Source organism: Agelaius phoeniceus, chromosome Z (genome assembly GCF_051311805.1).
Source record: "Agelaius phoeniceus isolate bAgePho1 chromosome Z, bAgePho1.hap1, whole genome shotgun sequence".
NCBI classification, from domain to species: Eukaryota; Metazoa; Chordata; class Aves; order Passeriformes; family Icteridae; genus Agelaius; species Agelaius phoeniceus.
Genome location: NC_135303.1, coordinates 92,443,224 through 92,469,307, shown reverse-complemented (window position 1 = coordinate 92,469,307; position 26,084 = coordinate 92,443,224). Strand labels below are relative to the sequence as shown.

At 48.8% G+C, this 26,084-nt stretch overlaps 1 protein-coding gene across 1 annotated transcript in view; it reads left to right on the top strand.

Annotated features, from left to right (window-relative positions):
• Window positions 1–26,084, top strand: part of ZBTB7C (zinc finger and BTB domain containing 7C) — a 154,938-nt gene that overhangs the window by 52,686 nt on the left and 76,168 nt on the right. Inside the window, exons 3-4 of the mRNA XM_077171754.1 lie at window positions 7,268–7,364; window positions 24,291–24,348. Of these exons, the coding sequence (XP_077027869.1) occupies window positions 7,313–7,364; window positions 24,291–24,348 (110 nt within the window). The 5' untranslated portion in view covers window positions 7,268–7,312. The remainder of the gene's footprint in view (window positions 1–7,267; window positions 7,365–24,290; window positions 24,349–26,084) is intronic.

Below are 26,084 nucleotides of genomic sequence, written 5' to 3'. Positions count from 1 at the left end.
GGTTTTTGTGGCCTCGAAGCCTTATTCCACTCCATGCTAAGACAGCAGCTTTAGGAATGAAAAACGAGTTCAAAAATGCTATTAAAGAAAAGCTGTTGGTGTAACATGATTTTTGCTCAGTCCCATATGGCTTGGGGGTCCTAGCCTCATTAAAAAAACCCACTTAAAGTGTGCTCTGCCTCACAAATGTCCCACAAATATCCCCTTGATGTTAGCACGTCCCACAGCTACACCTGGGTGCTTTCCGTGAAGTCCCAGGTCTGCACTTGGGTGGAAAGCTAAAAGTCTAAGGAAAACTGTCATGACAAAATCCAGGCTTGTTTAGCCCATTTGGTTGTGGAAAGAAAAGTTGCAAACTGGACCTCTGAGCAATCCCAAAGGAAAAGAAAAACAATATGTTAGAAGGAGGAAAAAAAAACCAAAAAGAGCTGTAAGTGTTGAGGGCAGTCTCATGGGCTTGGGATGGCGTGAGCACTCAGCTCTGGCCAGGGCTGGCAGTAAAGCTGAAGCTGTGGTCGAGGAGAGAACTCGCCCTTGGGCTCTTCCTTGGAGTCAAGGAAGGTGGATTGTTTTCCAGCGATGAAATTTCCTATTGAAAAATTGAATGTTTCCCGCTCTCCCTTGTGAATGGGATGCCCGGGAAGCGAAGCACGCTGGTTCCAATTACCAGCACAGCCAGCCCAGGTGCTGCAGTCAGTCAGGAATTTATACCTTTTCATACGTTCTAGAAAAGATAAAAACTTTTTTTATGATTATTATTTTTTTTATTCTTTTTTCTTTTTCAATGTATGTAATGAATTCAGAGCAGGAGCAAGCACAGCCAGACTGCTTTTGATTTGCTCCCATATTAATGTTTTATGTCTGAATATGTGCCTGGTCACTCAAATTAGTCAAACATGCTACTGCAGTTGAGCCCAAAAATATGATCCCAATCAGTGCAGGCTCATTGAGAGGGCTGGAGCACCTCTCCTGTGCAGACAGTCTGGGAGAGGTGGGATTGTTCAGCCTGGAGAAGAGAAGGCTCCAAGGTCTCTCCAGAGAACTGATTGTGGCCTTTCAATACTTAAAGGAGGCATACAAGAAAAAAAAAAAAAGAGTTTTTAGTAGGTAGGAACAAAGGGTGATGGTTTTAAACTGAAGAAGGGGATGACTAGAATCTAGGAATTCAGACTAGATGTCAGGAAGAAAGTTTTTGCTGTGAGGATGGTGAGGCCCTGGCACAGGCTGCCCAGAGAAGTGGCAGATGCCCCAACCCTGGAAGTGTCCAGGGTGAGTCTGGACAGGGCTTGGAGCAACCTGGGATAGTGCAAGGTGTCCAAAATCCCTTCTCCCCAGGCCTTTCCCTGCCTGCCTGGGCAGGGTGGATGGCCTGATTTACAGGCAGTGCTGGCTGGAGCTGGTGTGAGCTGTGACTGCAGATGGGCCCGCAGGCTCCAGCTTTGCATGATGCCTTCTGCAGATACCTGGCAGAGCACAAAGGCCTCGTTAAGGCAGCCAGTTTGACTGCAAGTGCACACCCCTTCCAGAGCACAATTGGCTAAGTGGTGCTCCAGGACCAGGCTGCTGCACCCCCACGTTCCAGTTGATATTTAAAACAAGAGCATACATCTCTGGCATTGTTTCCATCCAGGATTGCCTGCAGCTCTTCAGGCAGGATCCCTACTTTCCTACAGGGTTACACAAAGTCTCCACAGAGGCAAAACTTGCCCTGCAGTCTGAGACAAGGGGCAGCAGGCAGATCATGGAATCAGAATCCTTTACAATGGGAAAAAGATCTTTGAGTCCTGCCATTCCCCCAGCTCTGCCAAGGCCATCCCTAACCAGTGTCTCGACACAGCTTTTAAATCCCTCCAGGGATGGGGACTCCACCAGTGCCATGAGCAGCCTGTGTCAGGGCTGGACAACGCTTTTCACTAAGAAATTTCCCCCAGTATCCCATCCAAACCTGCCCTGGTGCAATTGGAGGCCTTTCCCTCTCCATCCCGACCCTTGTTCCCTGGGAGCAGAGCCCATTCCCAGCCTGGCTGCACCCTCCTGCCAGGGAGCTGTGGGGGGAGAGAAGATCTGTTCCCTCTCAGACTTCTTTTCTCCAGGAGCAACTGGCTGGAGGAGAATGAAAGAATACACAAAGCAGCTTACAATGTATGGAAATGTTGCATATAGATGTGTGTGATTGCAGGAGATTCCCGTTGTACGCTTGTGTTACTGGGAGTACACGGTCATTAGGAGTGAGCTGGAGTGGGAACACCTGCAGGGCCAGAGTTAAGGGTGATTATGCAGCCCAGCCCTGGCTTTTCTTCACTTTGGAGAGCTGCACAGCATAATTTCATCATGGATTTATATACAGCTAATTGGCATATAGTTTGATATGCAAATAAAACCATATAAATATCAAGAGAAGGACTTAAAGCTGTGCTTTCCACTGTCATGCTACAATCCTTGCTTTTCTGGTCAGTCTAATCTACTCGATTGCTCCTTTCATCATCTTGTGTTTTGAAGGCATGATATCTCTTTCAAAGAACATCTGTCAGACGTATATTAATTAGTTAATTTTTCTGCATGGAATGTAAACACGAGGGTGGAGAACCCAAAGCCCTGAGGATCCAATGAGGTGTGTGGCCAAGTAATTATTCTGGGGTAATGCTGAGATGTGGCCTGTGCTCAAGCTGTAAAGGCTAGAAACAGGTTTCCTACCAGATATATCAGTTTATGCTAAAGACTGAAGTGAAATTTTCTTGATGTGGGCACTGGAGCCTGTGCCATAGACACACCGTAGAGATGGCATTTCCAAAGCCATCATGAGCTTTCTAAGCCAAAGATGCTACTGGCAGTGGTGCTGAAGTATGTTTGAATTCAGTTTTTAATTAAGAATATTAAGTTTCAGTAGTTCAAGAATGGAAGACAGCATGGGGAAAGCCAATATTTTTATGTTGAAGGAAAATTTAAGGTGTAAATTTGTTAGCTGGTAGCACCAAGTTTCACTCCTGACTTGGGGCTGCCTGGATGTTTCTCACGTGGCTCACACTGAGAGCCAGATTTACTGGGATTTTTGTGTTTTGATCTTGGGTGAATGTCTTTTGCTGTGAGTCTTCAATCAGATACATCTTGTGTGATAACAAGAAATAGGTTTTTGTGTGAGGGGACTGTGACGTGGTGCACAAGCACAGCAGTTGGGCTGCAGAGGAGCTTGGTGTGCAGTTCTGGGGCCAAATCCAGTGCTGGCAGTAGGGCAGAGGGGTGAATTGAGGCAGGGCCATGCACAGGTAGGTGCAGTACAGGAATTCCCAGAAGATTCCCCAATCCCAGAGCACATCACTGGCACTGGAGCATGTCTTGCCATTGGGGACATTCAGAAATCCTGCTAAGGCAGGGTCCTATCTGTCAAATCCCTCCTTGGCCTCTCTGGCTCTCTTGGCTGAGGTGTTCCCAGGCTCACTGGTGGTCACTGAGCTGGGTTCCCATTTCTGACCCTGTGTGGGGCGGCTGCCTCTCTATTCTTGACAGCGAGGCTCTTCCCTTTGGCACGAAACAGAATGCAGTGTCCTTTTAGCAGGATGAATTTTGGATTTCTCCAGGTTGCAGCAAAACAGTGTTTAACTTCTACCATCTGTCTTTACCACTTCTGCCTTTCCTTATGTGTCTTTTTAAAATTTTTTTCTTTTTTTATTTGCTTCCTGGCTTCCAGTCCTCTTGGTAATGTGTTCAGTGTGGACTATTAACATTAATATATCCCAACAGGAGCAACCCTACTTATGTTTTCCTTTTGGAGTAAGGATTAGGGAATATCCTTTAGCCCTCATTTTTTTCCCCTACTTTTTCTATTTTTTTCTTTTTTCCATCCTTCTCCTTCAGAGCTGAACTCCAGAGGAGGCCACGGAGCTGCTGCCAGGGCTGGAGCCCCTCTGCTCTGGAGCCAGCCTGGCACAGCTGGGGCTGCTCAGCTGCACAAGAGAAGGCTCCAGGGACACCTCAGAGCCCCTGCCAGGGCCTCCAGGGGCTCCAGCAGAGCTGCCCAGGGACTGGGGACAAGGCCTGCAGGGACAGCAGCCAGGCAATGGCTCCCACTGCCAGAGGGCAGGCACAGATTTTGGGCTCTTGGCAATTAGGAATTGCTGGCTGGGAGGGTGGGCAGGCCCTGGCCCAGGGTGCCCAGAGCAGCTGTGGCTGCCCCTGGATCCCTGGCAGTGTCCAAGGCCAGGCTGGATGGGGCTTGGAGCAGCCTGGGACAGTGGAAGGGGTCCCTGCCTGTGGCCTTTCCATTCTGTGTGTCTGTGAGCTGTGTAATTATGCAGTAGAGTACAGATTGGTACTAAGGGCTATTTTTTTTTTTTTAATAAGCATTGTTTTGTCATATCTGTCCAGCCAGATAATCACAAAAATGCCTCAAGGAGAAAGAGAGGTGGCATTCACCATCAGCTGGGGATCTAAAATGCCGTGTATCACGAGATTGTCGTGAAGCCACGACACTGGCAAAGCTAGGCAGAGGATTTTTTGCTGGGTCTCATGGTTTCCTTGCCTTGCTGGATAAAATAAAACCTGCCAAAGCAGCGGCAGTGAGCTCCCATCTATCTGTTCTCATACTCCCAGCCGCTTCTGCCTGAATTATTCATGCTTCGTAAGTGATCTGCAAACAGCTCCTGTGATCTCCCTGTGATCTGTGGGTATGCCAGACTCACCCCTGCTTAGGTCAGGGCATTTTCTTGTTTCCTTCCCCGCGGCAGGGAGTCTGTGGGAATCTCCAGATTCCTCACCGCCTCTTTCTGATTAGCCCCGACGTGTATTTTATTATTTACGTGGCAGGATTTGTTCAGCTGTCCCAGGCACACGGTATTATCAGCGGATAAGCAGGAAGACTCACTGCAAACATCTGTAGTTGTTGCTTGACAAATCCTGTTTGTATAAATAATATTAAGGAGCTGCAGAGGCTGTTGTGGAGTAAATACCCTCGTGACTGAAGGCAGCACTGCCAGCTTTTCACCTGCGTGTGCATCTCAATAGAGATTTACTGGGCTGTTTTACACACACATACCTATACATAAAAATACTTCAGTTTATTTTTTTTTAGTTTAAAGGCCCCTTCCAACCCAAATTATTCTGCTATTCCAATATATATGTGTATATGTTTTATGTATTTACCTTTTTTTCAGAAACTCTTTCCCTGTATTTATTTCATCTTTTAGTGTTTTTTTCTAGTGATTTGATCATGGAAATAGGTTGGCAAAGCCAAGGAGAAGGGCAGTTTATGGGCAGGTTATTGGCAGGTATTTCGTGTGCTCTGCTATCCATATCATTAATGAAATGGGCTGTAGGCCCACCTCTTCCACCACCAGGTACCACTTGGATCTGCCTCTCCAGTGTCATCTACTTCAGCCACTCTTTATTTTGGGATGAGGACTGGGATGCTTCAGGAACCCATTGCCAGTGGAGCTGCAGCTAATGCTCTGAGCAAGGCACGAGGGGCCCCCTGGTCCCCTTCTCCAGCTGAGGGAGTAATTTGGGGTGAAAAAAACTCCATTTAGGCTACCTGCTTTTTTATGCTAACCCATAGGAGGACCTGTGCCTCGTTCAGGATATCACTCACCTACGACATAACCGGGATACAGTGAGTTTGTTAAAATGTCCTGTCTCTCTGCATTCTGGAAAGAGGATTTTCTATTAAACCTTAGGGAAATTACTGGCCTTGTTAACTAGCGTGGAAGTAATGAACCACAGCAGGGTGACTCGGGAGATTTGGGCCCTCGCTTCGTAAGACTGCATTGTTTCTTCAAATGAGAGAAATAATTTAAGCAAACAAACGAACAAAGAATTTCTGGAAATTAAAGTACGGTACAAATGGGATGATTTGCTCATCCTCTGTCTAATAGGAGCGGTGCAGTGAACAATTGTGTGGTCGACCTCAGAAATCTATCCATGGTAACTAGTCACAGGAGAGAAAAATAGACAGCCTGCCACCAACTTGGTATTAAAGTTCTATTTTCCCTTTTTTCCACGGTTGCGGGCCAGTCAGGGACTTTCCATGAGCAATCAGCACAGCAGAAATCCCCTTCTGCTCCCTAGCAGCCACCTCTGCTCAGCAATCAAAGGTGCTTTTTGTACTGGTTTTGGCTTAAGTGGGGTTTGGTCCCGGTTTTCAGTGGGATCAGGCTGGGGCAGACCCTTCCTGCCAAATGCATCCTGCTGAAACGGGGCTGTCATAGAACCATAGAATGGTTTGGGCTTAAAGGCACCTCTCAACCATCCAATTCCACCTCCTGCCATGGGCAGGGGCACCTTCCACCTGACTGGGTTGTTCCAACCTGGCCTTGCCCCTTCTACCCCATGGCTGAGGTGTGTCTGCTCTGAAGGAACCTTTGCTTTTGTCACCTCTACCAGGTGCTGGGTGTTGAATTCCTGATGGGATTTGAGGTCTGTGCAAGCCCTGCATGACCCCAGTGGCTTTGGGCAGGTCCTGCAAAGAGCTCAGAGGAAGGGCAGAAAGACACAGCAAGGCTGAAGTTCAAAAATAAATACAGCAAAAATACTGGGCCTTCAGGCTCAATGGTCTGTTCCTCAAAAGACAATTTTGGAAGGCATCGCTGTGCTTTTGTTCTTCCATTAGGCAGCTGAGGAGAGAGCATTGTTTTCCTCCCCTCATCTGTTCCCCTTGTAGGGGAAGAAGGAGGACTTGGCCACGCTGAGCTGAGCATCCCAGGGGAGCTCCCAAAACAAAGGGCTGCGTGGAGGAGGATTCCGTCATCCTGTCCCCGCCGTCCCCATCCCTCCCTTCACCCTTGGCACGGCCGGGGAGCACGGGGAGGGGGATGTTCCTCGTCCTCCTCCCTGGAAACCCAGCTAACTTCTCTTACCTCCAGGTCTGCTGCTGCCTGTAGGCTTGGCGAGGCAGCCCTGGGTTTGTCTCCTGCCAGGAAGGTGTGTGAGCCCTGGGATGGCGTGGCAATGTGACGTGTCCAGGTGTGCTTGGGTAGCACAGCACTCCCGAGGAATGTGGTGTGGGTGCTCCTGGATGTGGGTTGAGGCTCTGTGGACACATCCCGCTGTAATTTCTCTCCTGTGTGCTGCAGGCATCCATCCTGATCTGCAGAGAAGGCCTGTGGGTTGGAGAGGATCTCCTCAGCCATGCTCTGTGTGACCCTTGAGTTAATTCCCTGTGCAGGAAAATGTGGCTGGCTTGTGGAGCTGGAATGGTTTTGGGTTGTTCTTTTTTTTAGGTTGTGTAGGTTTATTTACAAGTAGCTGGACTAACACCAACCTATCTTGTTTTGCCCAGGCTCCAAGACTGACCCTGCTGAGAGCCCCTGAGATACTGAACTCTATGAGTGGAGACCACTTGACTGCACTCAGCACCTTTCAGGATCAGGCTCTAGGTAATTGTTCTGATTCTTTGCCTGGATGATGGGGGAAATTTGGTGTTCTGGGCTACACACACCATCTGAAATGACATTTCTAGTTGTTTATCCCATGAACCTGTGGATTTTTTTTTTCCTGCTGAAGGTTGTCACTCTAGATCAGTGGCTGGGCACTACAATAAAACCTCTGATCCCTCAAACATAAAGCAAAATACCAGCCTTGCTTCCAGAGGGGGAATCATAGAATGATTTGTGTTGAAGGAGCCCTAAAGACCATCTAATCCAAGCCACTTGTATTGGGACATATTCATCTAGACCAGGTTCCTCAGAGTCCCATCCATCTTGAATATTTCCAAGGCGGAGGCATCCTGGAATTGCTGGATCACCATTCTGGTAATGGTCACCAGCTGTGGTGCTTGGGAAGTTCTCCTGAAGTTAACTTGCAGAGAACTGTAAAAGCAAGGAGTCAATATCAAAAAAAGGTGTTTGCTACCATCAAAAGCAGTCAAAGGCTTAAAATACCAATATTTTTTGGCAAGGATGCTTGTTCAGATCAGGCCTTTAAGAATTGCTCAAAACCTATAGCTGCAGGAGCCTTCTTTTTAAAATAAACTCAGCATCTTATTTGTCTGGGTTTACAGTAGCTTCATTCTCCTCCAGACCTGACCTCACTGCTGTGCCTCTGAGGATCTTTAAATCCTTCCTCCAAGGTGGATAGATGGAAATGGAAGAGCCTGGGGCCTGGCATTGTCCTGCTCTGCATCTTCATGGAGATGGACATGGTGCTTTGCCTGGGGGGGTGTGGGCAGGATTAGACCCAAGATTTGTGCTTTTATCCCAGCAAGGCCAGCTCAAACACAGAGCACCAGCTGGAGAGATGAGGATCTCAGGGGTGGGTTTTAACGGGAGTAAGAAGGAAGCAGGATGCTGTGGATGTTACTCCAAAGCACTAAGGATGAAAAATTTCCTGTAGGATTGACTTCCCGAGTGAGATGACATTCCATACAAAATTCTCCACGCTGATAGAAGTATCAGTCAATAGAGGGTTATAATTTTTAACCTGATTTGCTGAGTTTTTCCCCGAGTCAATAAGAACCAGCTCCACGCTGATTTCAGCAGAGGCTCAAGCCCAGCTCTCAGATCAGAGGGGCATGAGGGCAGAGGGTCGTGCTGCCCCCTCTCCCAGGGCATCCTCTGTCCATGCAGGAGCAGAGGGCTTTTCTCCATCCCTTGCAGCTCTGTGTGGTGACACTTTCAGGTCTCAGGCAGGAGGACATTGACTGGGTTGTTTCCTGTTTTGACAGTCTCCATTTCAAATCCTCCATGCAGGGAATTAGAACACCACATCCCATGTCCTCCTCCCTTGAATATTGCATTGGGGAGCTAAGCTCATGTTTCCAGTGGGGAGGGAGAATACGCAGGTCATGAAACAGGCTCAGAAAGTGAAAGACAGGAAAATGAAGAATGAGAAAGAAGGAATACATTCAGCATCAGGGCTGCAGTGGGATATTTTACTGTATCCACGCAGAATTTGTGGGAATGGGGTGTTCCCTCACTGCCAAAAGTCACGTACTTTGTGTTTAAACTGCTGCTGTCAAAGCTTGGAGAATAACTAAAAGAAAATGATCACAGGTCAAGTGGATGTTTTCCAATTAACCAGAGCTCAGTATAAATCCTGGGGAAGGAAATAACCCCACAAACATCCACCAGCCCTGTGCCTGTGTCCCCTGCTCAGGTGCTGGCTGCTGGTGGCAGCAGGTCCTACTGGGACATGCCACAGGCAGGCAGCTGCCTCAGCATCCTGAAACAGTCCTGAAACATTCCTCCTGAAACAGCATCCCCTGCCCAGTAAATTTTTGTGCAAGAATTGGTTTCAGATTTGATCTAGGTCAGCAATCAGGAGGGTCAAGAGGTTGCTTCAGGTGAGCGTGGAAGGTGAAACAACACCAGTCTGTGGGCTGGAGGCTCATCCTAAGCCCCTGCAACACATCTTCAGCTGGGGGCTGGTGTTTGCTGCTCTAAATTCAGCAGTTTTGGGTAGGCAATGCTTCAGGGGAGCGTCAAGGCAAATGTGTCTCTGCCACTGCTGCACATCACCCCTTGCAAAGTCCCCCCCCTGAGGTTTTGGTGTGGCCAATTGCTCTTCCCTGAGTTGTAGCCTGAAAATAGGGATAGATGAAGGCAAAGTGTTCTGGGAGCCGTGCCAAGCCAAGGCACCGAGTTGTTAAGAGATCTGTATCTCAATAACAGATTTTTTTTGGTCTTTATCAGCTTTTAAGAGAAAACACAGTGTTTGCAGGAGCAGATTGGGATCATCCTAAGGAATGGAGCTCTCCTTTTAAAATTGTATTGCTTTTATTACTATTATTTTAAAATAATAATAATAATAATAATAATAATAATAATAATAATAATAATAATAATAATAATAATAATAATAATTCTGCGGTGAAGCCATATATGAGAATGTTATTTGTGTAGGAGCTGAAATGAACCTGAAATGATCAGCGTTTTTTTTTTAAAGGCACTTTACAAGTCATTTGGCATTGGAAAAGGTACAACTATCCATCAAAGCAGGGCTTGGGGATAAAATAATTAGAAATCACACAACCATAGCAAAGGAAGATTAGTGCTAAAATTAGAAGTCAGAGAGTTGTTTTTAGATTAGGCTGGAATCTGGGCAGGCTGCTTTATTGTAGACTGTTACTTAAAAAAATGTAAGGTAAGAGGTGTGAATTGTCTGCATTTGGTCGTGTCCCAGTGGAAATGCTGTTGGGAGTGCTGGGTGGGATGATCTATGAGGTGAATTTCAGGGAAATCCTGAGGGGATGGAAGTGCAGTCCCATGTGAAAGGTGACCAGCTGCTAAAGGAGCTGGGTTCAGTGCTGAGCTCTTCTCCACCAGCGTGTCCCCGTAAGTTTGGTTTGCTCCTAGTTTTGTTTCTGGGTTGTAGTGGCCAAACACCCACACTGCATCCAGAAAAGGTGGTAGGGTGGCTGGAATTGGGAATTTAGGTTGGAATTTCCACCCACAAGTGGGAGTGGGTGTGAGTTGGAGCTGCTGTGGTCCCCAGACGTGAGCTGTGCCCTTGGGTCCAGACAGTGACATCAGGTGGGCACAGCCCATGGAGCTTCATCACTTTGTTTTTCTGCTGGACCTCCTCAGGCATGAATAGGAACGAATCCTCTATCAGAAACAAATCCAAAATTCATCAGAGGACAGACCAGGAGAGCTTGGGGTGTTCATCCTGCACAAGAGAAGGCTCCAGGGACACCTCAGAGCCCCTGCCAGGGGCTCCAGGAGAGCTGCACAGGGACTGGGGACAAGGCATGGAGGGAGAGGACAAAAGGGAATAGTTTTACAGCAGAAGGAGAGATCCAGACTAGATAGAAGGAAGAAATTTTTTGTGATAAAGGGGGTGAGGCCCTGGCACAGATTTCCCAGAGAGGTGGATGCTCTATATATAAATTCCTTCAGGAAAAAGGGCCTTGGTACTAAAGCCCTTCTGGTATAGCTGGAAGGGTGTAACACGAGCAAGAGATTGGAGGACGAGGTCAGGCACAGCCAGGTGTTTTCACTGAGGAAGATGTCTCTATCTCAAGTAGAGATCCCTTCATCCAGACAAACATGACTTCTTCAGGGCTGATGCCTTTAGATTTGGAGTGGGGGATTTCTGGGATAGAAACCCGAACTTTGTGGGATGTGCTGCCTAAATATGGACACAATTAGATGTACCTCTTCCCCTGGTCCCAGCAGAGGTACCAAATGGAAAGGGTCTCAGGTTCCCTGCTGTGTGGGAAGCACCAGCCCTGTTGTGACCACCCACAGCATCTTCCCTGCACGTGCATTTCCCGGTGCCTGCAGGGGAAAAGTGGAGTTGAGCAGACTGCCTGCTCCCCCCAGCACACTCCCCGCTGTGCCTCCAGCTCAGTGAAAGCAGGACAACTCCTCATCGACTCTTTGTAGCCCGAGAACAGAGCCTTGGAAAAGTCCAGCAGCGGGAACTTTACTAATTCCAGCTAATGACTCCGAAATACTGACTGAGGGGAACAATTGCACATCATCAAAAGTCGCAGACAAAAGAAATGCAGTGCATTGTGATAGCAAACGAAGCTGAATCTGATCTGATGGAGCACCTTTCATATTCCAAGCGTTTCAAAGCCCTTGGCCGAGTAATGAGCTGCATGCTGACAGCAGGGCCACTGGACTGGGCTTTATGTGGCCAACAATAGCCAGCACAGTTGTTGGCAGAGGACTGCTCGTAGTGGGAGAGGGGACGGATGGTGGCTGGCACGTTGGGGCTGTCCTGTGCTTTCCAGGGTTTTTAGTGCTGTTGGATCTCTGGCTAGTGTCTGGATGAGTGCTGGAGGTGACCAGGCAAGATATTTCTTAAAGGGGGCATAGAAGAAAGATGTAGACAGAGTTTTTAGTAGGGTCTGTAGTGAGAGGACAAGTGTTGATGGTTTTAAATTAAAAGCAGGGAGATTCAGACTTGGTGTGATAGAGAAAGTATGGTGAGGGTGGTGAGCCCCTGGCACAGGGTGCCCAGAGCAGCTGTGGCTGCTCCTGGGTCCCTGGAAGTGTCCAGAGCCAGTTTGGACAGGGCTTGGAGCAACCCAGGATAGTGCAAAGTCTCCCTGGCCCTGGCAAGGGGTTGGAACTGGATATTAAGGTCCCCTCAATGCAAACCATTTCAGGATTCTTATTTAAGAGGGGTGGAGAGACACATTCTGACACACATGAGGATCCCTTGGTGCAGCTGAGAATAGCCCTCGGCCTCCCAGGTCACCATCTGGCCCTCTAATCTTGTGGTCCCCATGACAGTTTCATGAAGGCCCACGTACAACTCCAGCTCTTTAATTTTAGCTAAGCCAGAATAGCATTGGTGCAGCTGTGGGAACAGATATCTTAGTCCTCAAACTATTCCTGTGGCAGGGAAGTTTCTTGCCAGTTGCGAGGAGAGGAAAAGGTTAATTGCATTTTTTTTTTTTTCCTTTTTTCTTTCCTTTTTTTTTTTTTCCAAAGAGGAAATAAATGTACCTACCCCACCCTAAGGAGACAGCACAAATCTGTCAGCCCTTGTTGGGTGGGGGCAGTCAGCTGGGCTGTGTTAAGGAAGTCACCCTGGGGAGGGAAGGGGTTTGGGGCATGGGTGGGGGGCCTTGGCTGCCTGCCCCGAGCTGCAGGCAGAGAGGGGGCTGTGGTCCTGGGCTGCATTAGACAAGGCTCTAATGCTGTCTGCAGAGCCCTGGAATCACAGAATGGTTTGTGTTGAAGGGCCCTTAAAGCTCATCCCTGCCATGTGCAGGGACACCTTCCACTGTCCCAGGCTGCTCCAAGCCCCATCCAGCCTGGCCTGGGACACTCCCAGGGATGCAGGGGCAGCCACAGCTGCTCTGGGCACCCTGGGCCAGGGCCTGCCCACCCTCCCAGCCAGCAATTCCTAATTGCCAAGAGCCCAAAATCTGTGCCTGCCCTCTGGCAGTGGGAGCCATTGCCTGGCTGCTGTCCCTGCAGGCCTTGTCCCCAGTCCCTGGGCAGCTCTGCTGGAGTCCCTGGAGGCCCTGGCAGGGGCTCTGAGGTGTCCCTGGAGCCATGGGACTTCTAACAAGTTAATGTCACCCAGGGTTGCAATAGAAAATCTGTAGATAAGCCTGGTTTGGAGTTAGGAAATATGCTGAGGGGTGAAGGAGATCTCAGACCTTGTCCTGTGTGACCCAGGTCCTTCAGTAACTCCTTCCTTCAGCTCCCTGCTAGCCAAGACCACCAGATTCCAGCAGCTTCACGGCTTTCCTGGAGGAGCACATGGGTTGGTGTTTGCTGCATCACCCCCATCCCAGCAGTCAAGGGAGGGTGGGAAGCTGAGCTGCTTTGGAAGCCTGGATCCTCCTCACTCCATCTGTGTTTCTGTGCACTCCAACTGGGTCGGGCTGATGCCATGGCAAGGCTTCCTCCTGCAGACAGCAGTCTTGCAGGCTGTCATCCTGCAGCAGGGGCTTGATGGTGTGCAGATGGATTTGCTTTCCTGTTTCCCTTCCTGTTAGCCTCGTGCTGAGGCTGGCCAGCCCTGCTTCCCAGGCAGGAATATCTCAAGAGGCCAGCTCACCATCTCCATCATGACCCAGCCTCGTGTAGGTGTTCTGTTTCCACCTCTGAATCAATGCCCAAAGGAATATAAAAGGAACCAACATTTTAAGTTTCTCAGGGAGCTGATTGCAATAAAAAAAAAAATATATACACAGAGCCTATCCAAATATTTCTTTTTGTGGTTTTATATCAGCAGGGCTGGTGCGAGCAACCTGTGCTCATCATCTTCTGAATGTAGTCAGAGGCAAATCAGCTCTGGGGGCTCAGGAGAGACTGTGCTCAGAGAAGGAGCAGGGGAAGGTGGAGTTGATGCTGGTCCTGGTGGTGTGTTTGAGGTGGATTTACATCCTTACACTTCTCCAGAGGGATGCTTTGCCCATGGTTCTCATTTCAGCTGAATGTTGTGGTAAGGGCAGGAGGGAAGATGTTAGGAAGGGGAATTTTGGATTTTTAATTCCAAGCTGTCACTTGTTTGGTCCAGGAGAGATCAGTGGAGCCTGGGTGCTGTTTCCCAGAGGAGGGGTGGATCTGCTGAGCCTGTGCCTCCCTATGGGGCTGTGGGACAGTGCTGAGCCCAAAGCTGAGCCACAGCCCTGGGGCAGAGGGGGCTCTCACTGCCCCCTCTGGCACAGCTCCAGGGCAAGGGGCTCATCTGGATTCTGCCAGATAGATTTCCTTGCCTCCTGTCTGGGATTCACCATGTGTCTGAGCTTTTAATATCACTTCACTCTGCCTCCCTACCTCCCATGCCCCCGTCCCAGATGTATTTGTTTAAGTGGCTTTAATTAACTTACATTTTCCTGTGCGTGACAGCTCCTTGAGGCTTTGGTAGCTGTTTTCTGTCCTTCCACAGTTGTCACTGACATGTAGCACTTTCCCTGCAGACCAGCTTTCAAGCCTACCGTGTTGTTCCCTTCCTCTGCAGAATTATTTTAACATACTGAAAGGAATTGTTTCCGTGTGAGCATAGTTGCACACTCTCAATTGATTATTAGGTGTGATTTTCCTGATCCCTGCTGGTATCTATGAGGATTTTGAGCAAGGAAGCCAGAGTGGCGTAGGATGATGGCTCAGGTCAGATAGATTTATCTTCACCAGTGACAAGACTGATAACTCTGGAGTGGCATGGCTACAGGTGTTATCATTTGGGTGTCTCCTCAAGAATGAAGGTTAATGTCTTGCCACTACTGATCCATCACAGTGTTGTCTGCAGGATTTACACGTCTTCTCAAGTCTTTCCAGCAGCAGCAGGTCCAGTTTCCTGGAGCTCTGAGCTGGGTACCTGCTCTGTGCTTGCAGCAGCCATAGGGATCACGTTGGCAGGCCCTTGCTCTCATGGATTTGTTTGGAATCAAAGCCAGGGGAAATTCCTGCTTGTCACTGCATAGTTTTGGGGATGGACTGGGGCAAGCCCAGGGGTTCAGTGCTCTGCCAAGGGAAGGCATCACAGGATGGGGTGGGTTGGAAGGGACCTCAGAGCTGATCTCTTCCACCCCCTGCCATGGGCAGAGACACCTTCCACCATCCCAGGCTGCTCCAAAGCATCAGGCAGGAGAGGCAAGACAAGCCTTGATCCTGCCTTCCTGAGGATCACCCAAGAAATCTGACCAGGAGGATGGAAAAGAGCAAGGAGGGACTCAGATCTGAAGTAAAATCTCCCAGGGAAAAGAAAAAAAAAAAAGAAAAGAGCAATAAATCCAGCAAATTAAAATGAAAAGGCAGCTAACATGAGTGACAATTGTACAGCATCAGATAACGCTGCATCCTGAATTCCAGTGGGATAGGAAATATGAAGCAAAAATCACTCAGGTGCTTCTAGATAGCGATAAGGAAAGCAATTCCCATTTACTGGTAGAAATAAAATAAGAGGTCGTGATAAACCCTCCATGACTAGACTGGATTAGGGCTCTGGCTGTGAAAATTCATTACAGGCATGCAAAAGAATGCGTATTGTGCCAGCTAAACTGACTACAAACACCATTTATTTGGAGAAGAGACGATTCAGTCAGAATAAATAGATTTCTTTCAAAGGGAAGGGAGGGCGATCTGACACAAATCTATATTCCTGCCTTGTCATTTATTATGCAAATAAGTCTCACACCTCTCTAAGACATGAAGGATGAGTTTATGTTGGAGTTTTATGTTGGAAGAATAATCTTAAACTGCTCCAAGGATTCCAGGGCCAGGCTGGGGTTTCTTGCACATGGTGGCAGGAGATGCTGATTTCAGGAGGGGTTCTGGTGGCAATGAGGGTCATGCAGCTTGGTCAGATGTTTTTTCAGATTTCCCATAAACAAACCCATCCCTTCACATTTCTTCTTACTGTTTGTGGTGTTTTGCTTAGGATTTTTTAATATTTTGCATTTTTAAATTTTTTTTTATTTTTTAAATTTTTAATATTTTATTTTATTATTTTATTATTTTGTTTTTGCTTTGTTCTATTCTATTCTAGAGACATAGAATCACAGAATGGTTTGGGATGGGAAAGACCTTAAAGATCTTCTACTTCCACCCCCCTGCCATGGGCAGGACACCTCCTACTATCCCAGGTTACTCCAAACCCCACCCAGCCTGCCTTGGACACTTCCAGGGATGGGGCAGTCACAGCTTATGTGGGAAATACCTTTTCTTGTATTTTCTAGTATTTAATTTTACTTTATTTGCCCATTCTCTGTAGGAATGACTATATTTGGGGGTCATGTGCAGATGGGAGCCTGTGGTGTGTTATCTATCCTTGTCTTGAGTTCTCTTTTTTTTTGGCATCAGCACTCATTAAAGCTGCATCACTCTGCTGGGCTCAGTGGAGCAGGACACGTTTGAGGTTCAGACTCTGAGGTGGTTGTAGGTGGCAGCAGAAGCACTTAGCCTGATGTGCAGGGACCGAAAAGTGACCTAACACCTCCTGTTCTGGCAATTACATCTCTCAGGATGCTAATTTTAGAAAGAGAATTGAGCTGACAGGGGCCACAAACAGTGGATGAAATCCTGATATTCCGTTCGGCGGAGAGAAGGCTGAGCCAGTGTTAAAAGAACAAAAAACAACAACAAAAATGAAACAGAAAAGTATCTCGAGAAGTTTTTTTTTCCTGACAAGAACATCGTAATTTTTGTAGCTGTGTTTTGGAAAAACTCCTGATGAATTGTGTGGTCCTGAATTATATATGTGTGAACAAAGCTCCAGGGGGGGAATCCTGACTCACAAATCCACCAAGCTCCCATCTCTGAGATGGACTCTGAGCGTGACTTGGGACATATGGGTCTTCTCTGTAATGGATCATGGAAGCCAGGGGGATGCTTGGGGAGTAGAGGGATCCAGGTGAGACACTGTGCAGTTGTAGGACACCCAGACAACCTGGTTGTAGCAAACACACACTCGAGGGACTTCCTTAAATGCTTGATCCCAGATCCTTCTCCATCACGGCCAGTCAAGGTATTTGCATGGATTTCTGTTTCTGGTGAAATTAGGAGAAGATAGATGGGCAATAGATGGCTTGTGATGGGAGTGAAGGACAGGGGGACAGGTCTTGGATGAGCAGGAAGCACCCAGCTTCTGCTGCAGCCAAGGAGGAGGACAGTGCACCACACTGATGTCTTACTTCTCCAGGGGTGTTTTACACTTGTGTTGTGCCCTCAGCATTTCTCTGCTGCTGGGCTGGCCGGGCTCTTGCAGCGCTCTGGAGAGATTCTGCTAATGGGATCTGACCTGATGGCTTTGCATGCTTTAAGTAAATTAAACACAGCTGCTAGGAAAATCCAGTAACCTTAACAGCACCACAGCTCCGTTGTCTGCATTGTAATTACAGTGGCAACCGCTGGGAAGTTCTACTTTCTGGTTTATTTTAAAATAACTTCTGAGCCACCCTTTGATCAACTACTTCATCCCCAAGTCCTGCCTGTCCTCTCCCAAGGTTTAACCCTTGCTGTATCTTTAAGCATCTGTCTGATCACACTTTGTCAGTCACAAAGGCAAGCAGCTGATTGCAAAAATTACTTTTCCCCCCAAATATATCCTGTAATTTTTGAACTGAGGGAGAATTTTAAGCCAGAGCTTACAGGGTACATGCAGACTGCAGACACTGAGCAGGGTTTTGTGGCTACTGGGGAAGGGCAACTTGGAATATGCATCTTTTTCTTATGCTTCATCCAAAATCCTTTGTGCCCTGCAGAGAAATGGGTTTTCTGTCACAGTGACAACAGCAAAAGGACTTAGATTTATGTAGGAAGCAAAATTAGGAGCCTAATTAGTTTTTCCCTTGTCAACCCTTGAGTGCAACCCATGCTGCAGAAGCAAGTGGTCATCTCATGGCATGGCATAGCTGCATGCTCCTTCCCTGCGTTAAAAACTCACACCAGCTTCTCTGTAGGAGCTGCATGAGCTTGAATTTCTGAAGGGCACCCCGGATTAGGGAAATGGCTCAGGGTATTCCGTCAGACCCTGCAAAAGGGCATGAAACAGCTATGTTTTGAGCATGTCCCAGTGTAAGAACGTTGGCTCAGCATTGTGGGGTGATGGTAGCACCTCGACAGCAGCGGGTTCAGGGTGCCACAGCTGCTGCACCTGAGGACATGTTGTATTTGGTTATATAATCATAGTTTGGTTTGGGTTGGAAGGGACCTATGTGGTTCTATCCCTCTGCCATGGGCAGGGACATCTTCCACTGTCCCAGGCTGCTCCAAGCCCCATCCAACCTGGCCTGGGACATTCCAGGGATCCAGTGGCAGCCACAGCTGCTCTGGGCACCCTGTGGCAGGGCCTCAGCACCTTCATCATAAATCGTGGTTATGGCTACCCTTCATCCTGCTGGATGTGGGATGAGCTGTCTCACAGAGATCTCAGGGTATGTTTTCCATCTTGTTTTCCAACCTAATTCCTTCTCTTTGCATCCAGGCTACTCAGGACAGGCAGATCCCAGCTGTGGTGCCCTGCTCTGCTCTCCCATCTGCTGTCAGCAGCACGTTGATGTGTGTCTGCCTTGGAGAGCAAGGCGGGTGCCTGTGCGTGTGATTTGGGTGAAAACACTGGCTGAGTGTGATTGAGGTTGTAAAGTTTATGAGATTCTGCATTTTATGGTAAATTTTAAATTGACACTGCAATCAGGAGCATTAGGGTCTGTAAAGGAAAGTCGGTGTGATGTGTTGCAGAGCACGAGGTGGTAATTTCCTTTCTTATATTGATCCTATCAACAGCAAAGAATGAAGCAGCTGCTTCTTGGAGGATTGGTTTTTTAATGTGTTAATTTTATGTAATTTGTAGAGTATTACTTATTATGTGGGGTTTTCCCCCCCTCTGCTGCCTTTCCCTCTCCCCCCATTTTTAGAAGGGTGCAGCGCTGTCTTACCTACACTTCTCACCTGTGGATTTCAAAAGCCCTTTCCAGCCACAGCTGATGCTGCTGTTTCCATTTTCACAGAGGAAGGGGAAAACTGAGCATTGGAGATTGGAAAGGATGTCAGCCCAAAGATGCAGCCAGGTCACTCCTTCTGAGCACAATCCACACACTCAGTTCTTTCCGAGCTGGGAGCAATGATCTGTCTCAGGGCAGGTTTTGGGTTTTTTTTTTGCTGGAAGAAACAGTCCCTGGCAATAAAAAAAAAAAAAACAAAAAAACAGCAGTAATCATCTCAAACACTCTCCTAGGCAATGAAATGTCCATGTGTGCCAGGGCATGGTAGAAATGCCTTTTCAGAGTATGTTTTCCATGTGGGATTTTCTGCAGGGGTGTGGGTGACTTGGCTCCTGTGATTCTAGAGGGCATCTCCAGGGCACTGCCCTGTTTGAGGCAACAAAGGCTTTCAGTGAAGCTCAGGAAGAGTTTGAGGAAGTCAAAAACTCTTTAGAGCATATGAAGGGAATGGGCAGAGGTCTTTGGGAGGAATTTGGGGGTCACCTGGGTATGAAAGATGTGAGATGAGCTCTTCCCCAGGCTTAGACCCATTGCAGATGAATCATAGCAAAGGGGGTTTTTTATGATGTTTGGTTTTCAGATATGCCAAGAAGAATTAAAAAGAACTGATTGCAAAAGTCATGGGCATTTTAAAGTAACATTTGATGGGGATTTCTTGAAGATGCTGTAATACAGCCTACTGTAGAAGCAACTGCTTCCCAGATTAACAGAGGGTTTGCAAACAGCACTTGGGAAGCACCCTCTAAGATTATTTCAAAAGTGAAGAACAGATTTGGTGAATGATTTATGACATGGATTTGCATATCAGTTGCTCTTTCTCCTTTCTTTGTCAAATTTACTTGTTTCAGACCTATTATGCACAAGCACTGGAACCATCCTGGAAGTGTGGATGTGCCAGGATTGGTGCTGCTCATCACAGCAGGGGCCTGAGGGTGCAGAGCATGCCCATCCCATGCAAATGGGTTTTATTTAGGAGCTGTTGAAACTTAGACAGGAGCTGGAGGTAGGCTGCAGTGGCAGATAAAAATACTAACTTGGTGCTCAATCTCCTTTTAGAGTCAGTGGATGTTTGGCCAGTGGAGGCTGGAGGGTGTTTCACACCCCAAGAGAGATACTGAAGTTTGGGCAACCAAATGGCTCCCCAAACACCCAAAATGGTGCCAACTGCACCCCCATGGGCTGCAGTAAGAGCTGGGGCAGCCACCACATGTGTAGCCACAATCTGCTGGCCATAGTGTCCACTTTTACCCTAGGACACATTGCTTAGTCTCCATCTGTCAGTCAGGAGGGATGCAGGCCCAGGGTTTTGCCCAGCAAGGCCAGGCATGGGTCTGGGTTAGCTCAAGGAGTCCAGTGTAGCAATGAGAACCTGCATTAAGGCAACTAAAGCCAGGATCTGTGTGGGCACCCCCTGAGATGCCTTAGTTGGAGCTGAACCCTACCTGGTGCGCCAGGGACTGCTGTGGGTTTATCAGGCTGTCCCTGGGAGTCACCTCCTGGCCTGGACACTGGGGAGGGCATGCCCATGGTCTGTGCTGGCTGTCAGTCCAGGGCAATCCTGTGCTCCAGGTGACCTAAATTCCAGCTGCTGGCTGCTCAGGGCTAGAGCATGGATGGCAGCCTTGGAAGGCCACTGGAAATACGTGAGTGCTTGTTCTGTTGAGGACAGGGCTGTTCCCTGGAGAAACCTCTGGTGTCCTCAGCATGGACATGGACCTCTTGGAATGTCTAGAGATGCTCCAGGGGCCAGAGCCCCTCTGCTCTGGAGCCAGCCTGGCACAGCTGGGGCTGTTGAGCTGCACAAGAGAAGGCTCCAGGGACACCTCAGAGCCCCTGCCAGGGCCTAAAGAAGACTCAGAACAAAGATGAGACAAACTTAACAGGGTGTGTTACAATAGGACAAGAGGTGATGGTTTTAAACTGAAGGGGAATCAATTTAGATCAGCTGTCAGGAAGAAGTTTTTTACAGTGAGTGTGGTAAAACTGGCACAGGCTGCCCAGATGCCCCAGTCCTGGAAACATTCAAGGTCAGGCTGGACAGGGTTCTGAGTCCCCTGGTCTAGCTGAAGATGTCCTTGTTCATGGTAAGAGGCTTGAACCACATGGCTGTGAAGGTCCCTTCCAACCCAAACTGCCCTGTGATTCTGTGATAGAGGCTGTTTCTTCACGTGGGCTTGGCCTTGAGGCCAGGACAAGCATTCCATATCACTACTTTATTTGGGAATGATCTCTCCCAGCCCAGCAGCTCAGCCCAGCCAGGTGATGGGGAGGGAGGTCAGTGTCATGAAGGGGGGCAGAAGCTCCACTGCTGGGGACACGTGGTGAGAGGAGCAGCCCCGCGAGTGAGCTGATGTGGCACGTCAGTGCTGTACCCAGGGAGGGTAATTAGAAATCTGAATGTCATCTGCAGGAGGGCGTGTTCAAGTCATTCTGCAAACCACCCCAAGAAGCTAAAAGGGGCCTTGTGGCTGAAGGGGAAGCCACAGGCAAGCCTGGTTGATTTGTAGCCTCTCATCGCACGTGTGTTTTGGGAACAGGAGAATGAAGCCTGGGCTGCCCTCAGCAATGCCCGTCCTATTTTGGAAACTGCTACAAGAGCATCAGGGCATCTTCTGGTGCAGAGGGTGGATCATGGGTGTGTTTATTCTCAGCCACTCTTCTTGGGCTGATGAAACTGAAACCCTCTTGGAGGATTGATGAAAATGTGATTCAGGTGCAGCCTTTTCTTAGCCCAGGAACTCACATTATTGACCCATGAGAATTCTTCTGTGCCTCAAACAGGGCTTTGAACTGTTTTAGGTGGAAACATAGAGTCACAGAATCATTTAGGTTGGAAAAGTCCTCCAAGACCATCGAGTCCAGCCACATCCCCAGCTCTGTCAAGGCCACCACTAACCCCTGTCCCCAGGTGCCACATGCACGTGGGTTTTAAATCCCCCTAGGGATGAGGACTGCACCGCTGTCCTGGGCAGCCTGTGCTATGGCTGGACAGCCCATTCTTTGAAGGAATCTCTCCTCATATCCAGTCTCAACCTGCCCTGGCTCACCTTGAGGCTGTTCCCTCTTGTCCTGTTGCTTGTGAGAAGGCACCTACCCCACCTGCCCATAACAGGGTGTTGAATTGGAAGCTGAGCTCCTCTTGCTCTGGAAGGCAAGGCAGTGAAGGACCTGTGGGGAGAAGGAGGCTGTGGGCAGAAGTTAGAGCTGAAGCCCAGCACTTCTCAAGGGAAACGTGGTGCCAGCCCCTGCCCTGGTGCCAGGGGGAGGTTTTGTGCTGACCCGAGCAGAGCTCATGAGCTCTGCCAGAAGACAGGGTCCACTGCAGGGTTTTTGCAGCCTCCCCTGTGGTTTTTGCCCCAGACAAAGATGATGGTCCTGGCCCAATGTGGGTGTGTTGACAGTGGCCTGCATTAAGCTCTTTGCCTGTTGTTGATCACTTTTGGCTGTTGAGTGGCAAAGCCATTAGTCCAGGACAGTGGTGGCTCCTTGTGAGTTAATGAACTGAAGTAAGGAAAGAGGCTAATGAACTGGCTTAGGAAGGAGGTCCTGCTGGAGGGTCACAGCAGCTGGATGCTTTTGAGAGCACGTGGACTCACTGGCTGCAGGGAAGTCCCATTCTTGAGGCTGATTGTGGCCCTGGGGCTGGTCTGCAGCCACTCCATGCTGTACCACTCACATGGCTCCATGAATGTCCTCAGACTGCCTAAATATCCTCAGGCCAGTGTGAAGGAGAATTAGGGGCCATCACAAGGGTTATCCTTCATGGTTTTGCTCTGTTCCTTGAGTGTATGTGCTGTAATTTAACACTGTCATAGATTGGGTAGGGTGATCAGAGCCTGTTGGTTTCTCCATCCTGGCATCCAGGTGTCAGCCTGGCTTGGAAAATGTTGTTGACACTTCCCCATGAAAATAATGAGAATCTCATAAAGGCTGAACCAAGATCGTTGGCTCATTCTAAAAGCTGGGAGAGGAATCCCATTTGCTTCCTTCTGTCATGAGTAATGGGAAATAGTGCTGGTGGATCCTGCACTAGTAAACCCATTCAGGGGCTGCCTGGAGAAGAAAAAGAGATGCTTGGGTGATTGATTCAGTCAGGAACCTCTTGGGGAACTGGGGAAGAGAAGGCAGTGTCTCCACCTCCAGCTGCCCCATGATAACAAATGTCTCATTGTCCATGGATGTGGCACTCGGTGCCATGGTTTAGTTGAGCTGTCAGGGAACAGGGCTGGACTTGATGATCTTGAAGGTCTCTTCCAACTTTGTGTGATTCTGTGATTCTGTAATAGAGAATAGCACACGAGTGGCTCTTCCTTGCCTTGGACACCACTAAGCCTTGGCAGAGAGATCCTGTTTCATTTGCAGCTTCCTTGAGTAGGAGGGAGCCCCTTCACCCTGGCCAGGACTCAGGTACAAACCCAGGTGCAAGGACAGATGTGAGCTGGTGGTGCCATTTTAGGGAAAATAGCCCAGATTATGGTTTCTTTGGCATGCAGACAGTGCATTTCCATCTGACTGCTGAGCCACAGGAGCATTTTCCAGCTGAGCACTACTGCATATATTCCCAGTGTTGTGATAGCCACAATGGTCTTCCTCCCTGTCCTCACCCAGGAGAGGGCCTGGGACAGCCCCCCAAATTGTCCTAGGGGACCCTGTTGATATGTTGGCTACCTGCTGGTGGGGTTCTCACACCTTGAGGCTGTTCTGAAGTGGAGTAAAGCACCCCAAAACATCCTTCTGCCAATCTCCTTCATCAGCCCTGAGTCCAGCCAAGCTGCTGGGCCTCCCACATGGAGCTGTCAGCTTCTGGAAATGCAAGCCCCCATCTCCATCATTTGAAGTGCCAGTGGTGGCCAGGAGCTTCTGTAGAGCTCCATTTCTCCGAAAGGTTTTCCCAAGCTAAGAGGGGCAGGGAACTTTTATGGGCAGAGTTGGGATGATGCTGGTCATACACGTGTTGGTCATACATCTCTGCACCCCAGCAGTGCAGAATGTGGATTTGTTGTGGATTTGCACTGCAGGTACTCCTGAGCTGCCACTGGTGACTGAACTGTGGATGTGGGAATAAGCTGACAATCCTGAGGGGCCAAAGTGTAATGTTGATCTGGGGCAGGGATGGGTGAAGCAGCCCAGAGCTGCCCTGGTGTGATCCATTCCTGGGGCCTTCATCTCCCAGCTGTCACTGGAGATGTGATACAGGGGGAGGATGGGTGGGCTTGCCCTCCATGGCACAGTGTTGCTAGGTGATTTTGAGGTACAGGGAAGGAGGGAAGGGTGATGAGCAGAGGAACTGACCCTGGAACACGTGTGGTGGGAGAGCAGGAACGGGCCTGCCTCTGTTTTCTCATCATCCCAGCAGAGGCTTCTCCAGAGCTGGCCCTTCTTAACCACATAATCAGTCCTGGATCTGATGAGGGGTTTTGTTTTGTTTTTTTTCCTCTCTGTTTTTCCCTAGGAAATGGTCAGAGGAGCGAAAGGAGCATCACCATTTTGAAACAAAAGCAAGGGTACTGGTGAGTACACACTGGGGTGAGCCTTGTGGGGAGAGCTGGCAAGCAGGATGCGGACTGGGGAGAGCTGTGTGGTTGTCCTGATACCTTTCTGGGGTCTTGGGGTTCTGATCTCCCCTTCAGTTATTGAGATTTCCTGTGGGAGAGGAGGTAGTTTGCTGTGTTAATGGATCAGCACAAATCATCTTTACCACCACCACCACGATTCTCTGCTGTCGTCAACGACCAAACCTCTAATTGCTCTTCCTGTAAATCCGTGGAAGATGCTCTCATCAATATCTGTGTTCTGAGTGCTGAGTGCTGGAAGGAGCAGGCAGCAGATATGCTGGCAGCTGCACAGGAGTGCACCAAGCAACAATATTTGTTAATGCTTGGAGTGCTTTTGGCTGTTGTTGTGCTTGGCCCCGTCCAGACACAGTCACGGGGCTGCGATCTGGGTGGCATTTCAAGGTTCTCTCCAGACCTGTTTTCTGCAGCTGTCACACAGGAGGCTGGGACTTGGATGTTTGCCTAGAGGTCTTGAACAGGAAGAAAGGAGAATCCTTTTTTTATCATCTGAGCTAGCTCAGATATGCCAGAGCCAGACCCTGAGCTGATGTTTTTGAACTGAGATATTTTGCATTGTGTCAGGTGGGAGGCTGGGGTTTTTTTCACCATCTTCTCCTGAGAACTTCCTGGTTTACACTGGCCAAACCCTCAGCAGAGCCATGCTGTGAGCCCCCGCAGGTTCCCATCCCTCAGGGACCAAATTCCCACGTCTTTCCTCTGTGCATGTGTGATGTATGCTGAGGAGCATCGTGGTGCTGGGCTATCACAGAATTGTAGGACCGTGGTTTGGGTCGGAAGGGGTTTTAAAGCTCATTTCATTCCAACTTCTGCCATGGGCAGGGACACCTTCCACTGTCCCAGGTTGCTCCAAGCCCTGTTCAGCCTAGCTTTGGGCACTTCCAGGGATGCAGGGGCAGCCACAGCTGCTCTGGGCAACCTGTGCCAGGACCTCACCATCCTCATCATAAAAAATTTGTTTCTTACACCTACTCTTGTATCTCTGCTGTCCCCTGGACTACTGGAGCGGTGCTAGTGGAGGTTGGATCATGGAGAAATGCAGATTTTTAAGACACCCCTCAGCTGCTGTAGTACAGTTTGAGTGCAGATGAAGGGAGAAACTTACACAATGTGGTTTCAGGAAGCAATCTTCAGACATTTAAAAATGTAGGGGCCCTTTATAGTTAGTGGAGGTGTTTTTATCCCATGTTCCATCTGATCTAGTTTGGGCAGCATGTGAGGATGAGCAGAAGTCTGTCCCTCTTCTCTGGCTGCAGCAGCAGCCCAGGTGAGGGGATGGTGTGTCTGCAGGGTCACCTCCTGGTAAGGCAGAGAGGGTGCTGAGACCACATTTTCCCCCAACATTTCTTCCAGCAGAAGAGCTTGAGAAGGGATGCTTTGTTCACATCCCTGACTCCAAAACAGGTTCTAATCAGTGCCTGGAGCACAGACTAAACTCCTTTCCGTCTCCCACACCTCCTACAGCTTCCCTGCTGCCTCTCTGGAATCAACTAGAAGAAAAACCCAGACTGTTCCTGAGAACAGCAAGCCCTTCTCCTGTAAACAGGGCAGCCAGCAAGGCTGCTGCAGAGCTGAGTGCTGTCAGCCTGGGGTGGTGAATGCGCACCCATCTGCTCCCAAATTCCAGCTGTTTCCCCTCCATGCCCCCCAGTCTCCTGGCAGAGGTGGTGATG